This window comes from Lytechinus variegatus, chromosome 4 (genome assembly GCF_018143015.1).
Source record: "Lytechinus variegatus isolate NC3 chromosome 4, Lvar_3.0, whole genome shotgun sequence".
Taxonomy (NCBI): Eukaryota; Metazoa; Echinodermata; class Echinoidea; order Temnopleuroida; family Toxopneustidae; genus Lytechinus; species Lytechinus variegatus.
The window spans coordinates 21,579,751-21,606,936 of NC_054743.1; the positions used below are offsets into that span (position 1 = coordinate 21,579,751).

Sequence of the window (27,186 nt, forward strand, 5' to 3'; positions counted from 1 at the left end):
ACTCAGTTTTTATATAGCACAGTTACAATTAAGACTCTTAGCACTCTATAAAAGTGTAATAAGACAGAAAAAAATGATGAAGTAAAATCTTGTATTAAACGGATAATGGATTTCTAATAATTTTTTTTTACATGTACATGACTTGTGCATTCCCAATCAAATGCATCTCTTTGTTGTATGATAAGGGCTGGGTAATATATTGCATGAATGGATACTGAGTATCCACTCATCACCAACTGTAATATCACAATTATATAACTTCCTACGAATACTTGCCTGGCGACAGGAAATGTGCTCCTGCGACAATTGCTCCAGTATCTATTTTGTCTAAAGATGTAGGGTTAGGATTGGAATATGGTTAGGTTTATGGTAGGGTACAGTATTAAATCCACAGTTAAAGCTCGATAAGTGTGTGACATTTATAGCGGAGCAATGGTTGCCAAAGCAAATGTCATGGAACCACTTGTCTAACATTGTAACAGACCATTTTCTTGAGTTACGGGTAATGATTCATATCACGCAGGTGTATTGAAAGGGACATGGGTAAGAAATGGGAAGTGATATGGTCTGCATCTTATTTCTTCCGACCCCCATGAGATGGATTAAATTAGGGAGGTATGCTTTTTCACTTGCACATAATGCAGCAGTTTGGGTAGGATCTTTTTTTAGAAAAAGATTGAAACCACCGTTTTTTCAATATGGAAAAAATGTGTACCTACATATCATCTATTCATTAAGGTTTCAATGTAAAAATATTTTCATACTGTGTCATATATTGCAAACCTACATAATACCAAACACCAATGTCCCCAAAAAAATCGCACAACATAATCAAGAACCTGAGTGGAATCATAAGTTAAGTTGATAATTGACTTTGAAAGCAGAAAATTCAGAGGAAAGGTTTGATTGGAATTTTTAAAAATTGCTCCTAGCCAATCATATGCAAGGATTTCAGTAGATTAAAACACTCAAGATCACTAGCTGTTTCATGACATGCCCACCAGGAGCCAACAATATGGTATACAAATAATGAATGTGTATGCGTGCAATGGGCAGAATATTTTCATGAGATGAAAGATGTAAAGTTCCATTCAACGAGGCGTTAGCCGAGTTGAATGGAACTTTTAACCTTTCATCGAATGTAAATATTCTTTCCATTGCACAAATATTTACATTCATTATTTGTTTTATATAACTCATATAAGTTACGAAGTTTTTAAAATGTAAAAAAGGAATAAAAAAGATTAGGTTGGCCTATTTCAAACACCTTTCAACCAATCATATGGCAAGAATCTCCGTTTGAGTTATATAAAAGTTAATCAAGCCTGCTACAGCCATTTAGATTTAACATTTTCACAGTATTCCCAACACCCTTTCTTAATTTGTCCTTTTTATTTCATAATCATGTAGAATATCATTGAATTATGGCACTAAAGTCTAGATTCTCTACAGGAAAAGATGATCCGAAATCACTATTCCATATTCATCACAGTGAATATAACAATTCATAAAATTTGAAATTCCATAGATGTAAAAATTAAGATTCTTCTTATTTTTCATCAGTTAATAATCCAATTTTGATTCTTAGGTGTTTTTTTAACAGCTTTATCCAAGCCGTCTTCAACATTTTAAGATTAAAATGGATTAAATGCTTTAAAAGCTCACCAATTATAAGGGAATCAAAGACTTTGGTAAGCAACAGGTTCATAATTTGATAAGGCTTATTTTCCTTCTCTTTCCAAGTCCTTCTTCAGCTTGGCAAGGGCGGCAAGTTTGGTATCTCTACCTTTGCGGTGCTCTTCCAGTTTATCCAGTGGAATCTTGGCATTCATTTCCTTCGCGATTTGTTCCAGGCCCTTCCCAGTGAAAGTTGGGGTGGGGCCGAAGTCACCGAGAACATCGTGCATGCCTTTAGTGTATCTGTCCATATAACTGTGCATGCCTATATAAAATTGAAATACAATCAATTTTTGTTGTTTATTTAATGACATTATACATAATGGAATTTACTGGGCAAACCCTTTCCTCAAGGAAAATGGTCTGAATAAACAGCCTAACATTCCTGCCAATGGCTTGTATAAAGAGGATCCCTCTCATTCAAAGAAATTGTATGAAGAAAATATATAAAAGAATTGGGAATAACGACTCATAGTTGCAACGTTTCGCCAATCGTCTTCTTTGGGCGAATGATGATCCAAATGGAGGGGAAGCCCTTATAATGTACGATATTCTAAACGTTATAAATGTATGCAACTGATTATTTATGTCTGGGACAGACGTCCAGACCTACAACATGGGGCTTGAACCTCAAAACTGTGGATCAATCTGTAACTTTCTTTAATTTAATCGAATCCCACCATGGCCTAGCGTCTTTTGGCAAGGCGTCAATCCACAATTTGCCACTCTCCACCCTGGTACTAAATGGGTACCCGGTAAAATGCGAAAGCCTATATAGTATGCCTAGCAATTGAGTCTTGGAACTCTCGTTGGAATGCTCCCCAGGGAGTGGAGAAGGTGCATACGTTGTATGCACGCATGCCAGGATCCGATGACCGGGGTAATAATATATCTGTAAAGCGCTTAGAGATGTCGCTCGCTACATTAAAATAAGCAAAAGTGGATTAATTTGTAACTTCCTAATGTAGCTTTGGCTTACAGGCACACACTACAACACCCTGTTTACAGAGACTAATACAACACATAATTCAGAATACAGATTGGTCTGTATTCTCAAAAGAGATTTCATTTGTACCTTGGTAGAAAAACATGGAGCATGCCTATTCCTTGCATTATTGTGCATCAATAAGATGCCCTTGCCAAAAGCCTGCATTCAAAATTGGACTTTTATTGAACTTTTCTTAAAAATATTGAAATAGGCGTAAGAATGCACACAATTCCGAATACTCCATGGCTTCATACCATCGCACAATTAAAACCTCTTTTGACAATACGGGCCATAATGTCTAGTTTCCGCTTACCCTCTGCATTGAGTTGCATGACTTCTAATGGACCAAGGAATGCATATCTTAAACCTAGACCAGCAGACATTACTTTATCCACATCATCAGCTGAAAGCACACCTCCCTGGAATGCAATAAGAAAATATCAAAAAGCAATGGGGAGCAGGGCACTTACATTGACGAGTGGATACCATGCGCGACCAAAAAAAAAAAGTAAAAAGGATGTCTTTTTTAAGAAAGGACATCGTACGTAGCAAGGGTAACAAAAACACTGAAATAATGAAAAAGGGTATCTATTTCGCTAGGAAAGCTACGTGTTTAGGGTAAGATTTTCGAGGGTATAACTTTTTGCCCCATCAACACTAGATGTTGACCGGGCATGTTGAGTCCGATTTCGCGCAAGGTGTGGGAGGTTGGGCCTACACCCAATGATGTTAAAACAGACGACCGACGTCGGTGACATAACTTAAGTATTGCTGTACTTGTTTAGGGGTTCAATTCAGGGAATATTTGCCAAGGGTATCATTTTGTTCCCAATACTTGTTAAGGGTAGGGTTTCACATGCCAAAACTTGTTACGGAGTATTAGGCAGGAGTAAGATTTCCAAAGAGGGGGGGGGGGGGCATTTTTTTTCAAAAAACAGATCGATAACCCACAAAACATTGGGGGCAAGGCCCCTCCCTCCTCACTTGTATCTGCTTCTTGCTCTGAGTGCTATTATGCAAACAACATAATCAGAACTATTTTGCAATCTTCAAGATGGATTCAAGTTTTAAAAAATATTAAAAGCATTCTAATTCTTGCCTAACAGACAACCATTATCTGAATTTGAATTATTTTGGATTTAGGCTTTTATGCTATAATATAAATTAGGGCAGCAGATAACTTGTGATCTGTTAATGTGTTTGCCTTGTATCTAAAGGGGGAATTTCACAGAGTGGGGAATGCTTAGGAACGTTGCACATTTTGAATTTGCCAACTTTTCTGACGAATGTGTCAAAGTCTTATAACAGTTTGTTTGCGATGTGCAAATTTATTTGCGAACTGCTTCAAAATAGGATAAATATGTCTGTCAGCATTCAATACACATTTTTGATCAGTGGGTCTAATTGATACAGGATCCATGTGGTCATTTGGTCGCTCTCAATGGAGAATAAAAAAGAACTTGTGTGATATTGCCTTACAACCATTTATCAACTATTTTGTGAATGCAAGTAACTGTTTATAGATTTGAAAAGAAATTTAAACATGTTCAAACTTTCTCGGTGAAAAGAAAAACTGTTTGCAATACTGATTACAGTTAACAAACTTTCTTGCAACCTTTTACGAACTCTGGTAAAATCTCAAATTTGCTGTGTTCGCAAGTGTTTCCCACTCAATGAGATACCTCCGTTAATCCTTTAATGTCTTACAACTCAAGTTTCAATTATGGTAAGACTCAACGTTTTAACGGGCATTTCGGTTCAAGATAATACAATGAAGACCAGGGTTCTATTGAAATTGGGGTAAGATTTCATACTCGTGTATCACATTTGCAACAAGAGCGCTTGTCAGCAGAGAAAATATCACAAACTTGAAATAGTGAATCGTAATTTTGTGATTTTGGAGACTGCTTATCTTGTGAAATACATCTCACCTCTGCTAACGGCCTCAGTGATATATACACAACAAAAAAAGTCCCCCCTAAATCAAATTGCTGTAACTTTTGAACCGAATTAGTTTGAGATATGATAATTCATAGGTGGTTTTCTGCACTCATTAAGCAACTCCTGGGGAAAAACGAGATCGATCGGTTGAGTCTTGCATGAGTAATTAATTAAAGATTGAATTAAAAATGACCATTTTTAAAAGTCACAAGAGTCATTTTTCAGTTTGTTCAAATACAAAGTTGGGCAAAAGTTGTTTTCAGGTGAATTTTATAGTGTTATGCAGGATAGGTTATGCTGTTTTACTATCCATCATTCCACCACTTCAGACCAGATTTTGATATTGTATGTTCATGGTTAAGTGAGCACAATGTATTGCAGGGGCTGCGGAAGCAGGGGGGGCGGGCTTCAGCCCCAACTTTTTTCCAAAAGCATGTACAAAAATGTAAAAATTACCATATGATTTGGATTTTTTTGCATGATCACCCCCCCTCACTTTTGGCTCAGTAAACCCCCCCCCCACCCACTTTGAAAACCGTTCCGCGGCCCCTGAATTGTGACGTATCATCATAGGGGTTTAAGGTAGTATCCTCTACAACTTGTTAGATCATGTTAAAATTTGAAAATGTTGGTGGCTCCCCCGAATATAGGCCCCTCCCCCATTTTAAAATTCTGGATCCGCCACTGATTTGTCCATTCATTCAACTGATCCTGCGAAATTGCTAGGAAAAGAATACATTTATGCTGTATAGAGAGTATTCATTCCTAAGTTTTCCGTTGTGCTCGCTCAACCATGAAAATGTTTAAAGTTCGGAAAGTGTGTGGTGATAGAAATGATGGATGATAAAACAACAGCAATTAAAGTCACATTTGAAACCGAATTTCTCCCCAATAATCACTTTATTACCCTTTAAAATGCGTCTGTGACATTGAAAATACCAATTTTCCCACTTTGATGCGTGCTCACTCATCCATAAATAAACAAAATCGATTTCATTTTTGCACAGAATTTTGCCCATAGGTTGATAAACAATACTGCCAAACGACATTGGTAAAGACAGCTTTGAAAAAAAGTTCCACCATATTGAATAAGAGGTTACTTATTCGTAAACATATGCATCCATAATGTACACAAGTCTATGAGAGAGGAAGTCAAAATTTTGAATTGAGGGTTTGTTTCATGGACGGTTTTTTTTACTTCTGTCAACAGTTATTTCATGAAACTTCGCACATGGCTTCAGAGTAACACTATCCAAAAGGTGCGCACACCAAAATAACCCTTCGATACGGCACAGAGTGGGGTCAAGGCCTTGAACTTTCTTCTCATTTGCATAATTTTCGAGTATTGTGTGCGCACTGATGCATCGGGATTTTAACAAATATCAAATTAAATGAACTATGCAAGGTGGTTTGTGGCAGATATCCATAGTTACAAATTGCATTTTTTCCAATCAGAGCTAATCACATTCAACATGTTCATTCAAGCGTGAATGTTTAATTAAACGCCTTTGAATCATTGAAGCATGTTAATTGGTCAAGAACACAACGAAAAGGTTGAGAAAACATCATTTTCAGTTACCAAAATGAAACAATACTTGCCTATATTTTAAAATCGTATTTTTTGTTTTCAATAAATGTTCACTGAACCGTGAAACGATGAATACTGTTGAAAAATCTCTCCCCCAAAATACCTGTCATCATATTCTATCATTTTTATTGATAGAAACGTGTAAAATATCCAATTATAGCAAATTTGGAATTGTGTTTATTCAACCTTGAAATTTAGCCAAAAAAGTTGTATCGTCTTTAAGAAAGTACCTTTTATAAGCCTTCTGACTATTTCCCAGGATGAGAATGCGGAATAAGTTCCAATAAAATGGAATCAAAGTCATGATACTTGGCTTGTGACTTTTGAAAAGTGACATTTTTGCCATTTGACGGTGCTCACTGAAGCATGACGTAAAATACGGCCATAACATTTACTCAGAGGGTAGCTTATAAAATTACCTTCACGCTCATGTAAAAATATATTAAAAACTCGCATTGGTTTGGAAATTATTGATGTTTGTTTAACCCTATATAGCCCGGGCTATTTTGAAATTGCATAGCCTCGTGATATATGAGCCATTTATCGACCGATTGCGACCAAATTTGGTGTGTGGGTGTCTCATTATGTATTTTACAAGAATGCGTTGTCAAATTCACTATCATTTTTTATTTATCTAATTAATTATGCAAATATTCCAATTTCTTCAAGGAATTTTCATTTTTTGTAGATTTCCCCCATTTTTTGAGAAAATGCAATGGAATCAAGCATGTTAGTAGCCAGTCATGTAATCTAAAAGACAGCTCACTCAACTGTATTGAAATTGTATAATTATTAGATTATAATAGTAATTAATTATGCGCATATGCTAATTTTTCTTGATAATATTCTTGTTTCCTTCCGTGTTTCCAAATTCTTATGTATTTCTTTGTTTTTGATTTATTACGTATTTCTTTGTTGAAAATTAAAATCTGAATTTATTTTTTTTTTAAATCTAGAATAGTTGGTTATAGCCCAAAAGAAAGATTCATCTGACATTCATCTGACAACACTTCTTGTAAAACCCATACATTGTACACCAAAAAGTCGATGGAAATTGCCATTTTCGTGACATTGGTCACGAATATGTGCTATATCTCCGCAAGTGTACCCCCGATTTTCGCAAACAGGGTCTCAAAATGTGCGGGAGATGTGAAAGAAAAAAGTCATGAAATTTCAGCATATTGTTTTTTTGCATTTAGAAATCATCGCGAAAAATGTCGAGGGGGGCCTTTTAGGCCCCCCCCCCCCCGGGGCTATATAGGGATAAGGGGGGACTTACTCTTTTTGTTGTGTATATAATCTATGGGAGAAATTCACATCTATAAATACTTATATAATGATGATAGTCAATTGCAGAGCATGCCCTATATGCACAATATACACACACAACTTGGAACTGAAGTGAAACTTCAACAGTGTTTCATGAAGCATCTAGTCAATGATTTTCAATGACAATTCTTTTTCTTAGCCAATCAAATGCAAGGATTTCAGTAGCTTATAATAATTCTCAGTGAAAATCATTGACTACTTGTTTCCTGAAATGCTCCCCAGTTCACACTTAATTCTTAAAAGGAAAATCCCCTGGGAAGACCGACCAAACCATACCTCAACAAGCCTCCACACCTCAGCAATAATAGCATACTGGATCCTATTGGCAGCGAATCCTGGGACCTCTTTCTTCAGAGTGACCGGTACCTGGCCAACGGCTTCCATGATGGTCCTAGTCCTATCAATCACGGACTGGTCAGTCCAGGGGGCAGGAATGATTTCTACCAAGGGTGCATAGTATGGTGGATTAACCTTTAGATTACATGAGAAAATCAAACAGTTAATTTCACTACTTCCAAGAATTATATGATGGAGAAGTAGAAGAAATAGGCTATCATTAAAAATAAATATTATACTTAATGGGCCCCTGTACCTGTTGCATATAAATTACCATAGTAACAATTCTTAACATCAAGTAAAAATAAAGGAATTCAAGAAATTAACAAGCTAATAACTTTGTGCAACAGGGCCCAGACCATGAAATTCATCCCACCACTACCACAAGAAAATCATCATTTCAATATTGCATAACTAAGATATTCACAGGAGATTGTGTGAAATTTTACTCATGACTTTTGGAGGAATTCACTCAAGATTTATGGTGGGTGCAACACAGAAAAGTTACTTTCCGACCAATGAAAGGCCGCTTCAAGCCACATACTACTGGATAAATAGCTGACATGTTTCTCATTGGTCTTTAAGTATGGGCAAAGGCCGAGTTGCCAAAACACTTGTCATCTAAGTCAGGTGCAGATCAACTAGATCATACACAAGGGCCCGTATTCTGAAGTCGGGTTAACTTAGACCATGGTATAACTCTGTGCTAAAATTATGGGAAACCAAACGTTTCAAAATTTTGTTTCCAGTGAATGCTTCTCATGTTAACTGTGCTCTTCACTAATTACTTAACGGTAAAGAAAATTCCTTCCCAGGCAGTTAATAATGTTTTGAGAGTCAAATGACCTGATATATTGAACCTCTACTGTTAGAGATTTATGCAACAACTGGCCTTCCATAGTTAAACCACAGCTTAAAACCAGAGTTCAAATTGAACCCGATTTCAGAATACAGACGAATGGGTTTTAGTTTAAAGGGGCCGACTATTAAGCGAAACCAAACTGCCCCTGTAATGGAATTGTGTTATTCCAGGCTAGATCAGCCAATGATCTAAAAAAAAACAATAAGCAACTGGAAATAGATTGTCCTTTGTGTTTCAGTTTCTATTCATCAAACTTGAAAAGGAAGAAAATCCAAAGCAGCTTTTGTTTTGCTTTTGCCATTCTACAATCCAGAGCTCAGTTTCATAAAGACTTGTTATAATAAGAAATGCAAGATTTCTATAAAAAATTTAGTATCAGCCAATCAGATCGAAGGATTTCAGTGGCTTATAACTGTCTTTGTAAATTTGTTATTGTAACAAGTTTTATGAAACAGACCCCAGATGTAAGAAACTCTTGATACAATGGGATTTTGGGGGCCTATCAAACCATCTTCACTTCTTATAAAACTTACAGGATGGGAGATGATACACTGATTGCGACGTTTAAGGTTCTCTGTGAATTTGGACGGCAGGATACAAGATGTCGAGCTACTCAATATGGTGTCGTCCCCAACATGTTGCTCCATCTCACTGAACACCTTCTGCTTCACTTCAAGATTCTCAAAGACACATTCCTGGACAAAGAACAATCAATATATACCTGATCTTGCATTACAAATTACTTAAACACATGAATATGAACATAATCTACTTCCGGTGGGTGTTTCATAAAGCTGTTCGTAAGTTAAGAGCTACTTTAAGAACGACTGGTGATCCTTTCTTACGCGCTAAACCATCGCCAATTCAATATACATCTCACCGCAAGAAGGGATCACCAGTCGTTCTTAAAGTCGCTCTTAACTTACGAACAGCTTTATGAAACACCCACCAGGTTTGGAATTATTTCCATATGTAGCAACAGTCTGCAAGTGAAAACTTCAAGAAGTTGAACTTCAGATAATAACAATCTGCCACAAATTTTATGTTTGTACTGTAATACTCATTTATTTGAGAATCTATATAAAAATTATTAAAAAGTATTAAAGCTACAATGCTTGCCTAGTATTTGTACAGCAAATATAGGAGGGGTGTTCTATTGTGTTATTTTTTCACTTAAATATGGTGATTTCCGAAATCTCCATTGTGATAGTCTTCCTATTTGAGTCATTCCAACAGGTTAGGTCCATTTTTGTGACATACCAGAACTAAAATAAAAAAATGTTTCATTTAAACTACCAGTAGGCAAATATCTTCCAATGACCACTTAAGCAAAAAGAATTGGTGTCCGATTAATTTACTAAATAACATCATGTTGTACTGCAATTACAGACCTGAGAGTCTACTGCCAGTGATATATGAATGTAATGTCCATGTAGTGCTGTTAAAAAAGTTGAATTGAAATACATCGATTCCAGAAAAGATTTCACGATCAAACATGAATTAATATGGTAGGAGACCATCCTCACATTAACAAATCAAAACCTACTCAACCCTGAATTGATCTTCACTGTGAAATATAATAGTTGATGACTATGGACATCTTGTATGGTCAGTTCCCCCTATGTCTGCGCTGTCTCCCTAGTCTGCGCACCCGCGTATCTGCGCGATTCTAGTAAAAGAAGATACGCAACGAGCACAAACTTTACTCATGCAATACATAGACAGGTATTCATTAAAAAATCCGACTCAAAATGGTGGAAAAATAATGAATTCAGGGCACTTCATGTGACGGCCTCAAAATGCAGCCTTTCTCATCAAAATCCCCAAATTGTGTGCAAAAGTGAATGAGTGCGCAGACATGGGGTACCATTTTTTTTCAATCTGAAAATGACTGCCCGAGGTTTTTCCAAGAAAATCATATATTTCTTTCAAATGTTTATGAGATATTTGGCACACTAACTCATTATGATGTAAGGAACATTATCAACTGAAAGATTTTGTGAAATAAAAGAAGAAATTCATGTTAAATCTTAACTAAAATTGTTAGGTGCGCAGACTTGGGGCCCACCATCATAAGTTTTGGACCAAACCAGATGGAATTATGCATAAACCTGTCATGGACCTGGCCACAGAGGATTGTCTATTGTTCCAGGGGTGCTGTGACAATGCTCTGCACCCTCAGTAACAATAGAATAATCCTCCGTGGACAGGGCCCTCTTACCTGTACAAATGATGCTCCTGATAAAGCTTCCTCCATGCTATTACTTCCTTTAAGTAGAGCATATTGGGCCTCGGCAGACAGGGTACCTCTTAACATCCCTGATGCAGTCAACTCCTCTAGCTGTTCCTTGATCAACTTCAGGGCATTGCTCACCTGCAAGAAAGAAAAAAGAATTTGAAAATAGACTTAGGACTGGAAATAAGAACATTTTGATTTTTCTATTAAAAATTATCATTAATAATAATATACATACCATGTTAGATACAATCGAAACATCCATATAAAGGGTTAAGTTTTAAGTTTTTTTGTCTTTCCTTACTGTTAAAATTTGTTGGTTTCAATATCCCTTTAACATTGTTTGGCATTGTAACATAATCAACATATTTATTCAGATTGTCCTTTTCATAGGATATAGAAGTACAAGTCATAATAACACAAAAGGAACAACAACTAATTAATTACTGATAATATCAATTAAACAAATTAAAAACAAGGGCTATATGCAAAATTATTAACATTATAATGTATTGGGTGCCTGATTTTAAGACTTATTTTGTCTTCTTTGGCTCCCCCACAGTAATTCACATTTCTTTGTATTACTTTTGATTAACTAGGTTAATTCACTTCCCTTTTTCAATTATGTTGTTTCCTATTTTGTACATATTTATAATTTTTTTATATCTTTGTGGAAAAAATAAAATAATCATAATTTATTAACAATAATGGTAATTTATTTATAAATAAAAAGCAAAACAAAAGCAATGTTTAGATTGAAAATTTTCCTAAAAAGAAAAGCATTGCTGCATATTCACAGCAGACCAACAAACCTGAGAGGGCTCTATATCAAATATTGTGACATTGTATCCAGCACTGGCAAAGATCATCGCCCAGCTCCGCCCTATCAATCCACTATATTGAGGGAGAAAACAAAAAGGGGAAAAATTGTATAGGCTTTAGCTGAAATCAAATGACGTAAAAATTAGCTTGCTGATCGTCGACAGCTAGACTCAAGGTATACTGTGCGCGACGTTTACTGTGATTATTGCCTTTGACGATCGACAGCACATCGATAGAAACTGATGAGCGTCACAATATGAATGAGTATAACATTGAAAAGAGTCATGGAACATGCATTTAAGTTTTAACAAGAAGAAATTAGTTAGCAAACACAAATTTATTATTACCAACATCTACTCAGATTCCAGATGAAAAAAGCAAATAATAATAACTTAGAATTTACGCATGACACAAGAAAAAATCACACAAAGTCTTTCTTACATCTGTATTAATCAAGAATATCGACCCCGGTGGGGTCACTCAATATGACTTGGGGACCGCATGACCGTTACCAAAATCGCGGGAAAAGGGGTCAATTTCACGGAACGTCCGCGGACAGAACACTCCTCGAAGTAGTGAAAATAGGGGTGCTCACCGTCCTCAATCTGATGGAAATAGGGGTCAGGAAAAAGGGGAGAACGATTACGAGAAGTAAAATCCGTCGCCGAGTCACAAGCCGCAGAGGGTGCGCGCATCCCGGGCGCGCATCATGCTCTGTATACATTTGTTACTTTTCTTATTTTTCAAGAAAAATAAAGTTCTTTTGGATTATTGTATCAGTATGACTTGGCTCTTGGTCATCTTTAAGGACTGAGCACTCTGACGCCTGTGTTGCAATTTCCTCTAATGAGGAAAGGGTGTTTGCCCTGTCCTTGAAATATGGTAAATAGGGGTAAATTTGCGAAATGGGCAAGTGTCCTTACAATCTTATAATTAGGGGTGTTTCAAGGTACCATTTTACCGCAATTTTGTCCTTGTTTTGCGTGAAAATAGGGGGGTAAATTTCACAAAATGTCCTTGAAATTGACTGCAATAGGGGGTCACTTGCATTTGTGGTAACGGTCATACGTGTCCCCCTCTGCGGCTGAGTGACCCCACCGGGATATCGACACCCGTCCAGAATCATGATGTAATTCTTCATGCACAAAAATAATTGTGCTTCGATTTTGTGGAGGGGAATGCGGCATGCAAAGCCAAATCGCGCGTACACTCAAACGTATTTTTTAATATAATAAAAAAAACACTTTACCTTCCCACTATGCCAATTTTCTGATTTTCCATTTCGCTTGATATTGAAGCTTTATTTAAACACAGAGTGCAGAAAGAAGGAAATTCAACGTGACTTCTAACGTTACGCGTTCACTGCATGCACCGTACCCACCACCAGTCTCTGGATCGCTCGCTGTAAATGTTTTGTCTTGTGTGGAAATTCAAGTATCATAAGTTTTTTTTTTTGTTAATACTCACACAGAAAACAGGGTCAAAAAGACTAACAAATTGATTAGAAACGTGAAAATAATATTTATTGAAAAAATAAAATTTTCATATCTAAAATACTGTTTTACAACGAATAACTTGAACAAATAAAACATCCGAATACAGAAAAAAAAATTATAGCTATATCTCAATAAAGACTAAATCTGACAACACGATCAGCTGATGGTTAACGCCCACTTATTAATGCCAAAGTTATAAAGCCCACCAGAATCAAGTGAATATAAACTTTATGGCACTTGCATACCTCCCCCAAAGAAAAGAAGCTTCCCTAAATTATTATTCAACGTTATGCTTTTCATTGAATTTCTTAGAATAGGCCTATGTGACTTTTAATTTCAGTATTTTCCGCTAGTATACATACGGCCCGACATACGGTATAGCCAGTGGCGTAACTACGGGGGGGGGGGGGCATGGGGGGCACGTGCCCCCCCAATTGATCCAATACAAAGGACTCTGGTGGAGACTTTGGTATGAACGTATATACAGGTTACAGGTTTATTATACAGGCCAGCTAGGCAGGTCAATCAACAGGCATGGTATCCATGTTGCGGGAGGTGTATGGAGTGCTTAGATATCCATACTGATATCGTAACATCCCCCTTCTTCTGATAAGATTGAGAATTTCAAATTTCAATGATATTGTTTTCAAACAATACTTTTGGTAGTCTGCAAATTTTGGTAATTTGGCTTATTTATGATTTATCAGATAATAATATAGAAACTGTTTGGTTTGTGAGAATATCAGTTTGTGATAAACTGTATGCATCTTCAATTTTACATAACTTCAATCTTGTGCAAAACTGAAAATAATTTGGATAACCGGATTGATCCTGAAATCAATATTTCCAAACAATAAGTTTTGGTTATAGTGTCTTTTTGATAATTTCGTGAACACTATCTTGACATACCAAAAATAATGTACAATGATTATACATGCACATAACAAACTTAAAACTACACTAATGTCTTCAGTGTTGTCTTCTTTCTTCTCTTTCTCTTCTTTATTTGAGAGTTTAGAGTGTTCATAATGTTCAATCGTCGAACATGAATCTCTCTGGTTTGCGAATAGTGCGTCCAGACCTCGTGGTTTGTGAGTGTGTCTGTTGAGATTGATTAGAGTTGGACATTGGTGTTCGTTGGACGTTGTCTTCCTCTGGTTGAGTTTCTGTGGAGTGGTCTTCTTCGTCGAACCTCACACGCTTCGGAGTTGGGTTGGTGGATGGAATTTCCCTCAAGTGAGATCTATTTCTCCTCAAGATTCCTCCATTCGGCGTTGAAACTTCATAGGATCGAGGTTCTTCACAGATTTTGGATACTTTGGCTGGTATCCAAGTGTTGTCTCTTGGATGCAGAACTCTCACTGGCTGTCCTACATGCAGTGGTGGCAGATCAGAACTTGCATGTCGATCATGCACTTCCTTCATCTTGTCTTGCCTATTCAAGAGAAACTCGGTAGCAGCAGAATCTCTCGAAAGATAGTGACTTGGCAATGTGGTTCGGATGGGTCTTCCAAACAACATCTCTGCTGGTGATCTCAAGTTATTGTCAACTGGTGTTGCTCTCAGGTGCATCATGGCTAGTTGACTGTCTTGGCTAGTTTGAGAACACTTTGTCAACAGATTCTTGATTGTACGAACCATTCTCTCAGCTAATCCGTTGGATCTTGGATAGTGCGGTGAAGAAGTGATGTGCTTGATATTCCACTTCTTGCACATGTCTTGGAATGGTTTTCCGACAAATTGTGGACCGTTGTCGGACACAATCTCTCCTGGTGGACCAAACAGACTGAAGATTCCCGTCATCTGTCTTGCTATAGCTGCACTGGATGTGTCGGTTAGCTTAGCAATGATCGGATACTTGGAATAGTAATCAGTAACGAGTAGATATTCTTGTCTATTGAGCATGAACAAGTCACTTCCCAGTCTGGTCCATGGTGCTGGTGGTACATCATGGGGATGCAGTGGCTCTTTCTGCTGTCTTGCTTGGTGTTTCTGGCATGTTTCACACTGCTTTATCAACTGATCAATGTCCTTGTTGATGTTTGGCCAGAACACTGTCTCACGAGCAAGTCGTCTCGTGCTTTCGATTCCCATGTGTCCTAGATGAAGCTGTCTAAGGATGTCATTCCTTAGTGTCTTCGGTATGATGACTTGACTTCCCTTGAAGAGTACTCCGTGTGATACACCAATTTCATCTCTGTAAGACCAAAATTGACGAAGGGATGTCGGCAATTCTTGGATGGTCTCAGGCCATCCCTGAGTGACTATTTGCCATAGTGATCTGAGAACAGGATCATTAGCTGTTTCTCTCTGAAGCTCTGTTCTCTTGTGTTGTCCGAAGTATATCAAGTCAATCTGGTGCGAATCTTCGGCTTCAGAGCAGATGGATTCCACTCTGACATCTAGCGGAACATCGCGTGCTTCCTTGGGATTAGGAAGTCGGCTCAAGGTATCGGAAAGAATCATGTCTTTTCCTGGTCGATACTTGACTTGAAATCGGTATCCTTGGACTTTGATAAGCAATCTCTGTAGACGTGGTGGTGCACTTCTAAGAGGTTTCTTCCATATCATTTCCAATGGTCTGTGGTCTGTTATGACGGTGAATTCCTTCCCAAACAGATATGTATGGAAGCGGTTGATACCAAACACTAGGGCTAAGGTTTCCCTCTCTATGTTGCAATAGTTGGACTGTGCAGTGGAAAGACTTTTGGATGCAAATGCAACTGGTTTGCCTTGCTGGAGCAGGCATGCTCCTAGCCCTTTCATCGATGCATCTACCTCAAGAGTTGTCTCTTTCTTTGGGTCATAGAATTGTAGACATGCACCTGATGATACTGCACTTTTCAGGCTGTTCAAGGAATGTTCATGATCATCGTCCCAGATGAATGGTACTTCCTTGTGTAGAAGTTCTCGAAGTGGCGCTGACTTCTCTGAGAAGTTAGGAATGTATGCTGCTAGGTATGTGAATAATCCTAGGCATCTCTGAACATCTTCTTTGTCCTTGGGTGATGGCATCGAGGTGATAGCTTCTACCTTGCTCGGATCTGGGTAGATACCTGATCTAGTGTACTTGGAACCGAAGAAGTTGATGGCTTCCTTCTTGATAGTACATTTGGAGCTGTTGAACACTAAGCCTTCTTGCTTTGCTGTCTCCATGAGTAGGTAGAGATTCCTATCGTGTTCCTCCTCCGTTCTTCCTACGATCGCTATGTCATCTGCGATGCATATGCAGCCTGGCACATTTTGGACAATCCTATCCATATGCTGCTGGAAGATATCCTGACTAGTACATAACCCAAATGGTAGTCTTTGGAAGCAGTACCTTCCAAATGGTGTACGGAATGTGGTGAGATCCTGGCACTCCTCTGCTAGGTGAACCGACCAGTAACCAGCCTTCGCGTCTAACTTAGAGAAGTACTGAGCTCCTGCGAAGACAGGTTGGACCTCTTCCAAGGTTGGTACCTTATGTGGGCATCTCTTCAAGGCATCATTTAACCTCCTGGGGTCAAGACAAATCCTGATGGATCCATCTTTCTTCACAACAGTGGTCATGGAGCTGCACCAATCGGTGTGGTACTCAATTTTTCTGATGACTCCTTGCTGCTCCATATTGTCCAGTTCCGCCTTGATTTTGTCTTTCAAGTGTACGCTGCACTTGCGGGATGCGTCTATGGTAGGTTCAGCATCATCCTTGACATGAAGCATTGCCTTCCCTCGGAAACTACCAATAGCGTCAAACTGATTTGGATATGCTTGTTTGAGATCCCTTACACTTGTGATAGGTGTTTGTTTAGGTTTAGGATTGGTTGTAGGTGTTTCGTTGTGCATTGTGTGAATTGTGATAATTCCAAGGTCAGTGCAACCTAACAACCCTAGGATCGCTGGACCCTTGACATCTGCTACATAGAATGTATGTGTTGACCATTTTGTACTCTTGTATCTACACTTTATATCTAGTGTACCCTTACATGGAATCTGTGTCTCTCCGTAAGCTATAAGTTTTATTGTTGTTTGTTTCACTACTGATTCCCACTTTGGACCGTATATTGCTTTGGCGGTACGTACTGTGATAGTGTTAGCACTTGCCCCCGAGTCCACTTTTAGGTAAAGCTTATGTTGACCTACTCTCTGTGGGCATATTATGTCAATGTTAGCAAATGCTACAGTACCTTCTGGATTTACAACTGTGTGTGGTCCATTAGTGTGTATGGTGTCGAATTGTGCTACGTTGAATGGACTGTCTGTAGATTGATAATGATCATGATCTGTGGTAGTATCATGTGTTATGTCCATTTCGCTTATTGGTTTACTCTTTCGACTTTTCGACTTTGATCGTGTTTTGTTTTGTTTTGGTTTACGATCATCAGATACCGTGTCTGATCCTTGGTCATCTGATCTACGATTCTGTTTACGACTACGATAATTTTTCGATTTACGACAGCCCTTATAAAAAAAATTGAATGGTATACCATTGACTACCATTTATCATACACCATTGATATACCATTGGAATACCATTCGCACAGCACCCACCATACACCAATGGTATACCATTCAAGCCTCAATGGTATACCATTCAAACTAATTTAAATAATTCGGACCTTACTATTACCATATTCATGAGCACCATTTACCATTCATATACCATTGATCAAACACCATTCACCATTGATCTACCATATGGCCACTATAGACAGGTTTACCATTGACCACCATTCACCATTCAGCCACCATTCACTGGCCTACCATTTACCATTCAGCCACCATTCACTGGACACCATTGGCCTACCAATTACCTTACACCATTCACCATACACCATTCGCCTACCATTCAACATACACCATTCGTGTACCATTCACCATTCGTGTACCATTCACCATTCGTGTACAATTCACCATCCGCGTACCATTCATCGTACACCATTCATCGTACACCATTCGCGTACCATTCGCCGTACACCATTCGTGTACCATTCACTGCTCACCATACACCATTCAACTACCATTCGTCGTACACCATTCACGTACCATTCACCGCTCACCATACACCATTCAACTACCATTCGTCGTACACCACACACCATTCACCATTGATTGACCATTCACTTTACACCATTCTACCATACACCGTATACCATTGACCTACCATTTACAGTACACCATTGGCCTACCATACACCATTGAACTACTATTCACCGTACACCATAGGCTTACCATACACCATTGGCTTACCATACACCGTACACCATTGACCTACCATTTACCATACAACACTGTCATACACACTATACTATTAGTCAACCATTCAAATAACACCATTGGTCATACACTATAGACCACAAGTTCAATGGTAGACCAATGGTTTACACTGAATGGTAGACAGTAGAACAACGATGTGCAATGTATAGTAGGCCAATAAAGTACAGTGAATGGTAGACCATTGGTGAACAGCATATCTCTGGGGTTAGTGGTAGGCTTAATAATGGAATAAGTATACACAAGAAAAAAAATGAAAACAGTTACTTATTTCAAGAACGTCAATAAAATGTTTTTACTATAAGAAGTTTAAGTACAGCATAAATGGCACAGAGTATTCACAAGTATAGACTTTATAATTAAAGCACATAAGTTATTAATATATATGACTTAGCTACTCGTTGATATCTATACTCTGTCAATCTTGTTATCTAAAAGTAAACATGCATCAAGACAGAGTTTGATTGAAAAACACAACAAATGAAGGCTAACATTTCCAAGAATAAACCTGTTCTCTCATATTGCTTTTTACATGGATTGAGTACTTGGCAAAACAACTGTTCTGCATACAACCCTGATACTTGTAATACAATAAACTTGATGTTAAATTTGTTGTGTGTAATTGCTTTCAACGACATTAATAAACATTTTTTTACTAATAAGTTCAAGTACAAAAGAGTATTGACAGGTATGGCATAAAAGCACCATATTATGAATACATGTGACTGTGTGACTCCACAAGAGATCAATGATTGCACTCCACATAAATATTATGTTAATCTTCCTATAAACAAATTTACATGTAAGACAGAGTTTGGACAACAAACTAATGAACACCAAATTTCGAAGATTAAACTCAAAATGTGTGATAGCCTTCACATGGCCAAATGAATAAAGGGTACCACACCTAGAAGAAATGAAATATCCCCAAAAGGGGGGAAAATAGTACTCCCAAATTGGTCTCTTTTTTCTTTTCACCTAAAAAGATATATCAATGGCATGTTTCTACATAGAATTGTTAAAAGGTATTACCCGCCTAAGTATCCAGAATCCCTGATAACTTTCCTGTAGAAACAGACGCGATGCGGTTTATTGATAAATTGCATCGCGCAAAATACGGTTTCTCATAACCATCTCTCTGAGAGGTGGTTATTGCCATGTTAATCCGTTTAACTTTTCTGTAAAAACACGGGGCAAAATAGCATACGTGTCTGGCTTAAGTGCTTGAACCAAGAAGTGCGATCTCACAGTAAACATATATTCTGGCCGTTTTTTATCTCGCCAGCTGATCGCGAAACGTGTACCTGCTACAATGAGTGAGATCTACCATGAATTTTGAAAATTTTCCTAACGAGATGCAATTTTTGACATACCAAAATGCAATGTGAGGTTATAGGTTGAATTTTCCGATTTCCACCGTATTTGCGACGCGAAATGCAAGTTAATCAGATTATTCAGTCTGTAGAAACAGGTTGGTTTAAGAACGATAAGGTTATTCAAGTCCGGAAAAGATAAACTGTTTTTAATGATTTACTGTAGAAACACGCCAAAAGTTTATCATAAATACAATAATGATACATTAAGAAATAAATAATATATCACACATAGAAAAAAATAATGAAAATAAGGAAAGAAAATTATTCAATTTGGAACACTAAAAAACAGAAGAAAAATAGAGACCTTTTTTGCAAAATATATAGAAAATAATATATACAAGATACCCACTTATTTCTTTTCTGTCTATTTTTGTTGTGTTATATTGTCTTACACAGTAAATCAGTAGTCAATCGTAATTTTTTACAACCGAGCTTGGACAAAATTTAAATTCATATAATACAAAAAATATATAAATTGTGATCTTGTATATTCATGAGGACTTGCAGAGAACAGTTTTAGCAAAAAATAACTTTAATTCGTCAAAACTTTGTTAATCCTAAACAAATTTGGATGAGATTTTCAGTGTTTTTTGTTTGTCTGATGTACACTTTGAATTATATCACATAGCTTTCAGTCTCGAGTGCCTCTAGCCCTTCAATCAAATTGGTTGGACGACCGGTTACACTTTACATATAACATAGTTATAAGGAGAATGAAGGGGACCATAGAAAGAAAGCATGAGAAAAGGGGAGATTTTGGTAGGGAGAGAATGAATCAGAAAAGGATCATGCTGAAAATTTCATTAAAATCTGATAATAACAAAGTTATTGAATTTGAAATTTAACAACATTTTGGTAAAAAATTAACCCAATGTACACACGATCGTCAGGAATATTTGTTAGGCTTATTCTATAAAATGAAATAATTATTTCATATTTTCATACATGTGTGTATGATATGTCCCAAGTATCATATCATTATTTCCAGCAATGCATATCTTCACATTAAAGGTCTAGTCCACCACAGAAAAGATTGTTTTGAATCAACAGAGAAAATCAGGCAAGCATCATGCAAAATATTTCATCTAAATCGGATGCAAAATAAGACCCTCACTTTTTGTTTTGGTTTTCATTGTTTGAATTGTACAATATTTCAATTTTTTTACAGATTTGACAATAAAAAATAAAAATAAAACTTTATTTCATAGGACAATGAGGAGAAAATTATAATATTTCATATTTAAAAAACAAAGAAAAGTGAATGAGTGATGTCATCAGTTCCCTCATTTGCATACCGACCTGGATGTGCATGTAACTATTAAGTGAAATTGAGCGAAACTTAAAAATGTCATACCTTTCTTATTTTTCATCCGATTTTTATGTTTGATTTTTCTCTTTTTAATCAAATCAACTTTTTTGTTAGGGTGGACATGTCTTTGAAATAAATTTTCACTCCATTTTTTATAGTTCTCGGAGGACAAAATGTAAATTAGCGCGACTTTTTGTAATAAAATACAAAAGAACAAGTGGGGATATGACATCAGCTGGGAACGTCGTGGTCTAGTGGTTCTGACTCTCACCTTTCAAACAGAGGGTCGTGAATTTGAGTCCTAGCCATGGTGTGTTTTCCTTCAGCCCGAATTTCATCCACACTGTGCATCACTAGACCCAGATGAAGTGAATGGGTACCCGGCAGGATTAATTCCTTGAAGCTGTAATAAGAAATATTGGATGAAAACAATGCAAAGGACAGTATATTAGCTAAGGGTTCAAAATATGAATGCTTGTCATGTGTGTAAGCTTTCTTTAGAAGTTCATATATTTTTTATATATTGAGAAATTTGCAGTATACTCTACCATTCAATTGAATGATACCAATTAACAAATATCAACAAAACATTTTGTAAAATATGATAAATAAATTTATGTTTAACCATAGATGGGTAGAAAACCTATTATATTACATAGGTCATGTAGATTCGAATCAGTGATAGGTCAATACGCCATCACGTGACCATGGCTGCGAGGATCGCATTTGTTATATTCTAGGTTTTGACGTCACCTCAGGGAATATACCGCGTTGTATTTTCAATTGCGGCGTTATATCCACTAAGGTGACGTCACTCGCTGCATACAAGTTGCGCAACAAGGTAGTTGATGTACGCGCTAGTGTTAACGCGTCGATTGCATGAAGAACGCGCTTAATATATTAAAAAAAAACTATTATGACGTAGATGGATCAGAGCAGTTGCAAGAATTTCGGGTTTGAGTCGGATAATGAATACAATTTCTGATGGCGAATCCACATATACTATATAATATAACAGATATTGCCTGGTCTATCGTTTTAATAAATAACATTTCAACTCCCCTCCGAAGCTATATTTTTCCCTCGGGATAATATTTTCCCTCAGCGCTGCGCGCTTCGGGCAAAATATATTCCCTTGGGAAAAATATAACTCCGTCGGGGAGAGGAAATGTTATATTCAAACTCTAGGTAGGCAATATCTGTATAATATAATGGGAGGTTGCCCCAATGATGACAAATACCACAACAAATGAATACCTGGGGAAAAAGTGTCCACCCTTCCCCCCTCAGCCAACATACTGATTTTTTTCTGGGGGGGGGGTGTCAGAAAAGACGTGTGCTCCTCTAAATAGGGATGACATTTGTCCTTTCTAAGGATTTTTTTACCATTCCTGACAAGGTTTTTTTTTCAGCTATGCCACTGCAGGAATACAATCTGTTTTATCTCATGAAGCTTTGCATTTTTTCTACTGAAGAAAATTCTTACACACCTACCTTTCATAAACTTCAATTGTTTCTTGTACACGGTACGTTTTCTGTGTTCAACACCCGTCGTGTCATTCCAAGATAAGGCTGGATCATCTACCTTATCATCCAGTGTATCCGTCGTCCAAACTTTGAAAATGAAATAAAATCAATTTAAGTGTTGTAAAATCTGCATGTATGTGCAGATACAAACAAAAATAGAATACTAATATAGTAATAGAAAAATAATGATCTTAGAACTTTAATGTTAAAGATATTTTTCATAGACCTCTGATTACCAGCCCAGAATTTAGGATAAAAATAAGGAAATGTGATAGTATTTCAGCGTAGTTCAGACAAGGCTGTATTATAACTGTGCATGCTTTATACTAGTAATAGCTATGTCATCTGAAATCAAATTTCTAGAGCAGCAATTTTCAAGAGGGTAATCGATGACATAAATTCCATTTTTCTGGTATTGGCAATCGCAGAAGCAGATCCAAGTGGGCACATTTGACCTGTGCCCCCACCTTGAGAGCAATAGTTGATGTGTTTGATAAAAATGTGGCTTTCTTACACAAGTGTTCTCCCCCCCCCTTCGAAAGTTACAGCAAATATTTATATTAAAAATATTGTCTCATACAAGAGGATCTCCTTTTTGGTTTGCTTGTTATTTAAAGTTTCCTTGGGAAAATGTGCCCCACTACCCCCTTTGAGAAATCATGGATCCGTTCATGGACAATCATATGCCAGTGGATGAACTCCAGACGTTTTTTAGGCAAGTTTTGATCAGTAAATAAATAAAAACAGATAAAATGTGATCACAGGACAAACTTAACTTTAAAAGAGGATAAAATTTACTTTAAAATTGATATGCCTAGCCCCATGAAAGGTTCTAAGAATACCCTCCGGCACTAATGCAGTTTCACACCAGCCAACTCACAGTGAACAATTGTGTACAACGGATAGCGGAGCGTGAACGTAGCGGTCGTGTACATTTTTGCTTATTACATGACGTCATCCAGCCACTGCCGAGAACCAATTTATGAATGAAAATATAGTAAGCATGCGCAGTGCAAGCCTTTTGTTTCCCCACACAGAATTCCACCAAAACAAGTGTGCAATTACCCTCCGGCACTAATGCAGTTTCACACCAGCCAACTCACAGTGAACAATTGTGTACAACGGATAGCGGAGCGTGAACGTAGCGGTCGTGTACATTTTTGCTTATTACATGACGTCATCCAGCCACTGCCGAGAACCAATTTATGAATGAAAATATAGTAAGCATGCGCAGTGCAAGCCTTTTGTTTCCCCACACAGAATTCCACCAAAACAAGTGTGCAATTCCCTATCACCTCGTACCAAAATTGACCTAGAATTTCAATTTTCCTATATTTTATATGAATTATGAAAGGTATTCTCGGAGGATCTATTTTCTCACCGATACCGCACAGGTAAGCAAATTTGAATACTTCTTGCTTTTCCGTCAAAATCTTACGAATTAGCGTCTATATGTCATCGTGTTCCTTGGAATTTGTAGAGTCTATCGCAACGTGCATAAAGTCAATTGGCTTCCGGGTTTTGGAGCGTCGCGTGAATATGCATGAAATTGCAGTTTCGATAATTTTCGATCGATACCGGAGCGATCCGATCACGAACCAAGACCATTTACCGTGTACACAACATGACCGGATATCGTTATCGATACTTCCGCACGCAGTCCAAAGGAATTATTTTTGGGACCACGTGGTCATGACGTGATCTGCGCTATTGACCAATCAGCGGTCTTCGAATCGCTGTGCGGAGACGATCTATCCGTTGTACACAGTCTATGGACAATTGTTCGTTGTGCATGCAACTTCAAGCAAAACTCCCCACCAGAATTGTCTACACACATTTTGAGATCAATACACAATATGCCCACCATTTTTCAAAATATTGCGGATCGCTTGGATTCGCCGTCATGTTGATATGGACCGAAGTTATGCGATCAAAAGATTCGCATGCGGCATGCTGGCAGTTTGTTTGCCACATGTTAGCATGATTTGGTTGCTAACTTCAGTCCATATAAATATTACGGCGAATCCGAGAGATCCGCGAAGTGATGTCTACGGATTAGATCAACGACGTTGAGATCGAAGACTAAATACAGCCATTCCCAATATTTTGAAAAACGGTGGGTATATTAACATCGAAATGTGACTGAGAGACCTGTCATGACATTTGGGAACAAGTTTTGGTGATGAGGTATGCTGGTAATCGGCCGGTGCAAAACTGCATTAGCGCCAGTTTTCTCTGCATATTTATTGCAGCCTCTGTAGAAAAATTGAATAGGAATCGTTTGTCACTCCGTCCAGTCACAGTTCCACACACAAAGTGCACATTTTACCATTGAAATAGTATGTGCAATGAGTGGTGTGTACAGTGTAACAAAGTTATAGACCTGCGTAGCCTTTATCATTTTTTAAACTTTAGGACCCTTACCATGTTTCACCTCCATTTTATCTCATTTACCAACATCTATCAACAACAACAACAACAAATTATAGGCCTAATTTCAAAGTAATATTTGTCGGCAAGTTTTCAATTTCAGTAAATTAACGTGTGCAGTAACGGTCTATTTATTCACAATTAAAACTTTGACAGTCTTGACATTAGCATTAACAAATCATTCATTCACGAATTCAATGTATTCAGAGATGGTTTTTGTAAAACATTGACAATAAACATCAGGCAATATGAGCGAATTACTATTCAATGCTCGCCGATCTTAACTCTGCCAATACAAAGCATAAACCATAATAAGCACTCCCTATCGTCAAAGCCACGTCCCGGCCCGTAGAGCAGCGGCCAGCGCCAACGGGGCAGTGACGGTGGCAGTGCAGTGGTCGTGCATGTCGTGGCAGTACAACGACATCTAACATTTTGAGACAATTTGAGAAATAAATCAAAGAAAATTGTTATAGAACTTACTGTTATAGCCTTCTACAAATGACTTTGAAGTCGCTGTCCGAATCTGACCCGTGTTCCTTTAGTTTTTGATGAATTATCGACGGACTTATCAACAGCAAAACGGTAGTACCGGTAGATCGAGTTTTCTTATTCAAATATTGCACTTGGCGGTTAGACGTTCGCGCGTGCGTAGTGCGAGAACAACACGTATAATAGAGCTACCTGGCAAGCAGCCAAGCGGCCCCTCTCGCCAAAGCATATGGGGGGGGGGATAAATTATGACAAAATATGGGGGGAGGGGACTTCTTCGCCAAGATAAATACACATCCCGATATGGGTGGGGGGTGAATTAAAACCAAATCAGGGGTGTCTTCTTTTTCCTCTCGATTGGTTCTGGGTTGGAAACCATGATGGCGTGAGTGCATGCCACTGTTTTCCTTGGATCTTGGAATCTATGAAAAAAGTTTTCGATCCCTTCACTTTTTTTCCTGTTCCTCTATGTTATTTTCTTTTTTATTTTCGTTGTCTTTTTTTCTTTTCTGTTAACCTTTCTTTTCTTCTTTGCCTTTTTTCTTTTCTTGTTTTTTCCCCTTTATATATATTTTTTTTACTCACTCCTCTTCCCTTTTAATTTGCTTTTGTAATGATTGAAATTGAGATTTCATTCAGTAGATTTCTTTTCTGTTACATTGTACTATACCCTGTATGGCGGCAGGGAATTTTGATAGGGGTGAGGGAGCAAGACCATGTGGATAAATCATTTCAATCAAGTAATGCCGGCCTATAGAATAGCTCTCCTCTTTATAAACGCCGTCCACAAGTGGGAAAGAATATTTAGAGCCTAAAATAGAATTAGAATTTTGGAAATATCATTTGTAAAAAAAGGGTGAAATAATTCATGATTGGAAGCAGCTATAATAGCGTACAAATGGGTCAGATGGGGCTTTTGACGTTGCAGACAGACCAAATCAGGGTTTGCGGATGGGAATTTGATAGAGGTTGGGGGACCAAGACAACCAACAGTGAATTCATTTTTAGCAAAATATGGGGCATTGCAAGAAACTTGCAATCGAAGCAATCGAACGCAAATCAATTTCAGACTCCAAAATCATGAGAGTCATACTTTTCATTGCAAACTTGCAACTGATCCACAAAAAAATCCAAATTGATATGTTCTAGATAAATTTAATGTATCATCACCTGTAAATTTGCATCTGATCGAATTTTGGGATTGATTGCAAATATCTTCTTGGAACACTAAATATATAGTTCTTTTTATAAAAAGCGGCCATAAACAAGCAAAATGATTATAAAAATAGAATAAAACTAATTAATTGAAAATTAAAACCCTTTTTATCAAAAAAGATTTCATTGACCGATTGATTTTATTTTTGCATGCACCCATTGCATCAGATTTAAATTTATGTACAATAGTAAAATATAACAAATTTATAATATTGTATCATAACCACTGGATCAATAATATTTAAACACATATAGACCTTTTACTTAATAAGGACAAAGACAATTTAAAAGAATGCAAGAGATCAT

General features: G+C 37.4%; 1 protein-coding gene and 1 long non-coding RNA gene across 2 annotated transcripts; both read right to left on the reverse strand.

The window, feature by feature from the left end:
* Positions 1–1,638: 1,638 nt before the first annotated feature.
* On the reverse strand, positions 1,639–13,179 carry LOC121413622 (lambda-crystallin homolog). Its single transcript, XM_041606525.1, has 7 exons — positions 13,029–13,179; positions 11,770–11,851; positions 10,943–11,095; positions 9,255–9,416; positions 7,800–7,994; positions 2,979–3,084; positions 1,639–1,942 (listed from the first exon to the last, which is right to left on the reverse strand). The coding sequence occupies exons 1-7, from the start codon at positions 13,058–13,060 to the stop codon at positions 1,722–1,724; spliced, it is 951 nt and encodes a 316-aa protein (XP_041462459.1). The 5' UTR covers positions 13,061–13,179; the 3' UTR covers positions 1,639–1,721.
* An 8,424-nt stretch (positions 13,180–21,603) lies between these two features.
* Positions 21,604–25,914, reverse strand: LOC121412601. Its single transcript, XR_005969641.1, has 3 exons — positions 25,657–25,914; positions 22,711–22,830; positions 21,604–21,619 (listed from the first exon to the last, which is right to left on the reverse strand). It is a non-coding gene; the product is annotated as an uncharacterized LOC121412601 (long non-coding RNA).
* Positions 25,915–27,186: the final 1,272 nt, after the last annotated feature.

What these genes read in the sequence shown, in the direction of transcription:
- LOC121413622 (XM_041606525.1), bottom strand. Translation starts at nt 13,060, where the DNA reads ATGGAAAATCAGAAAATTGGCATAGTGGGAAG. An exon ending in CAGGAGCATCATTTGTACAG is followed by an intron (nt 9,417 to 10,942) that starts GTAAGAGGGCCC and finishes TTCTTTGTCCAG; the next exon opens with GAATGTGTCTTTGAGAATCT. An exon ending in CATGCAACTCAATGCAGAGG is followed by an intron (nt 1,943 to 2,978) that starts GTAAGCGGAAAC and finishes AATTTTATATAG; the next exon opens with GCATGCACAGTTATATGGAC.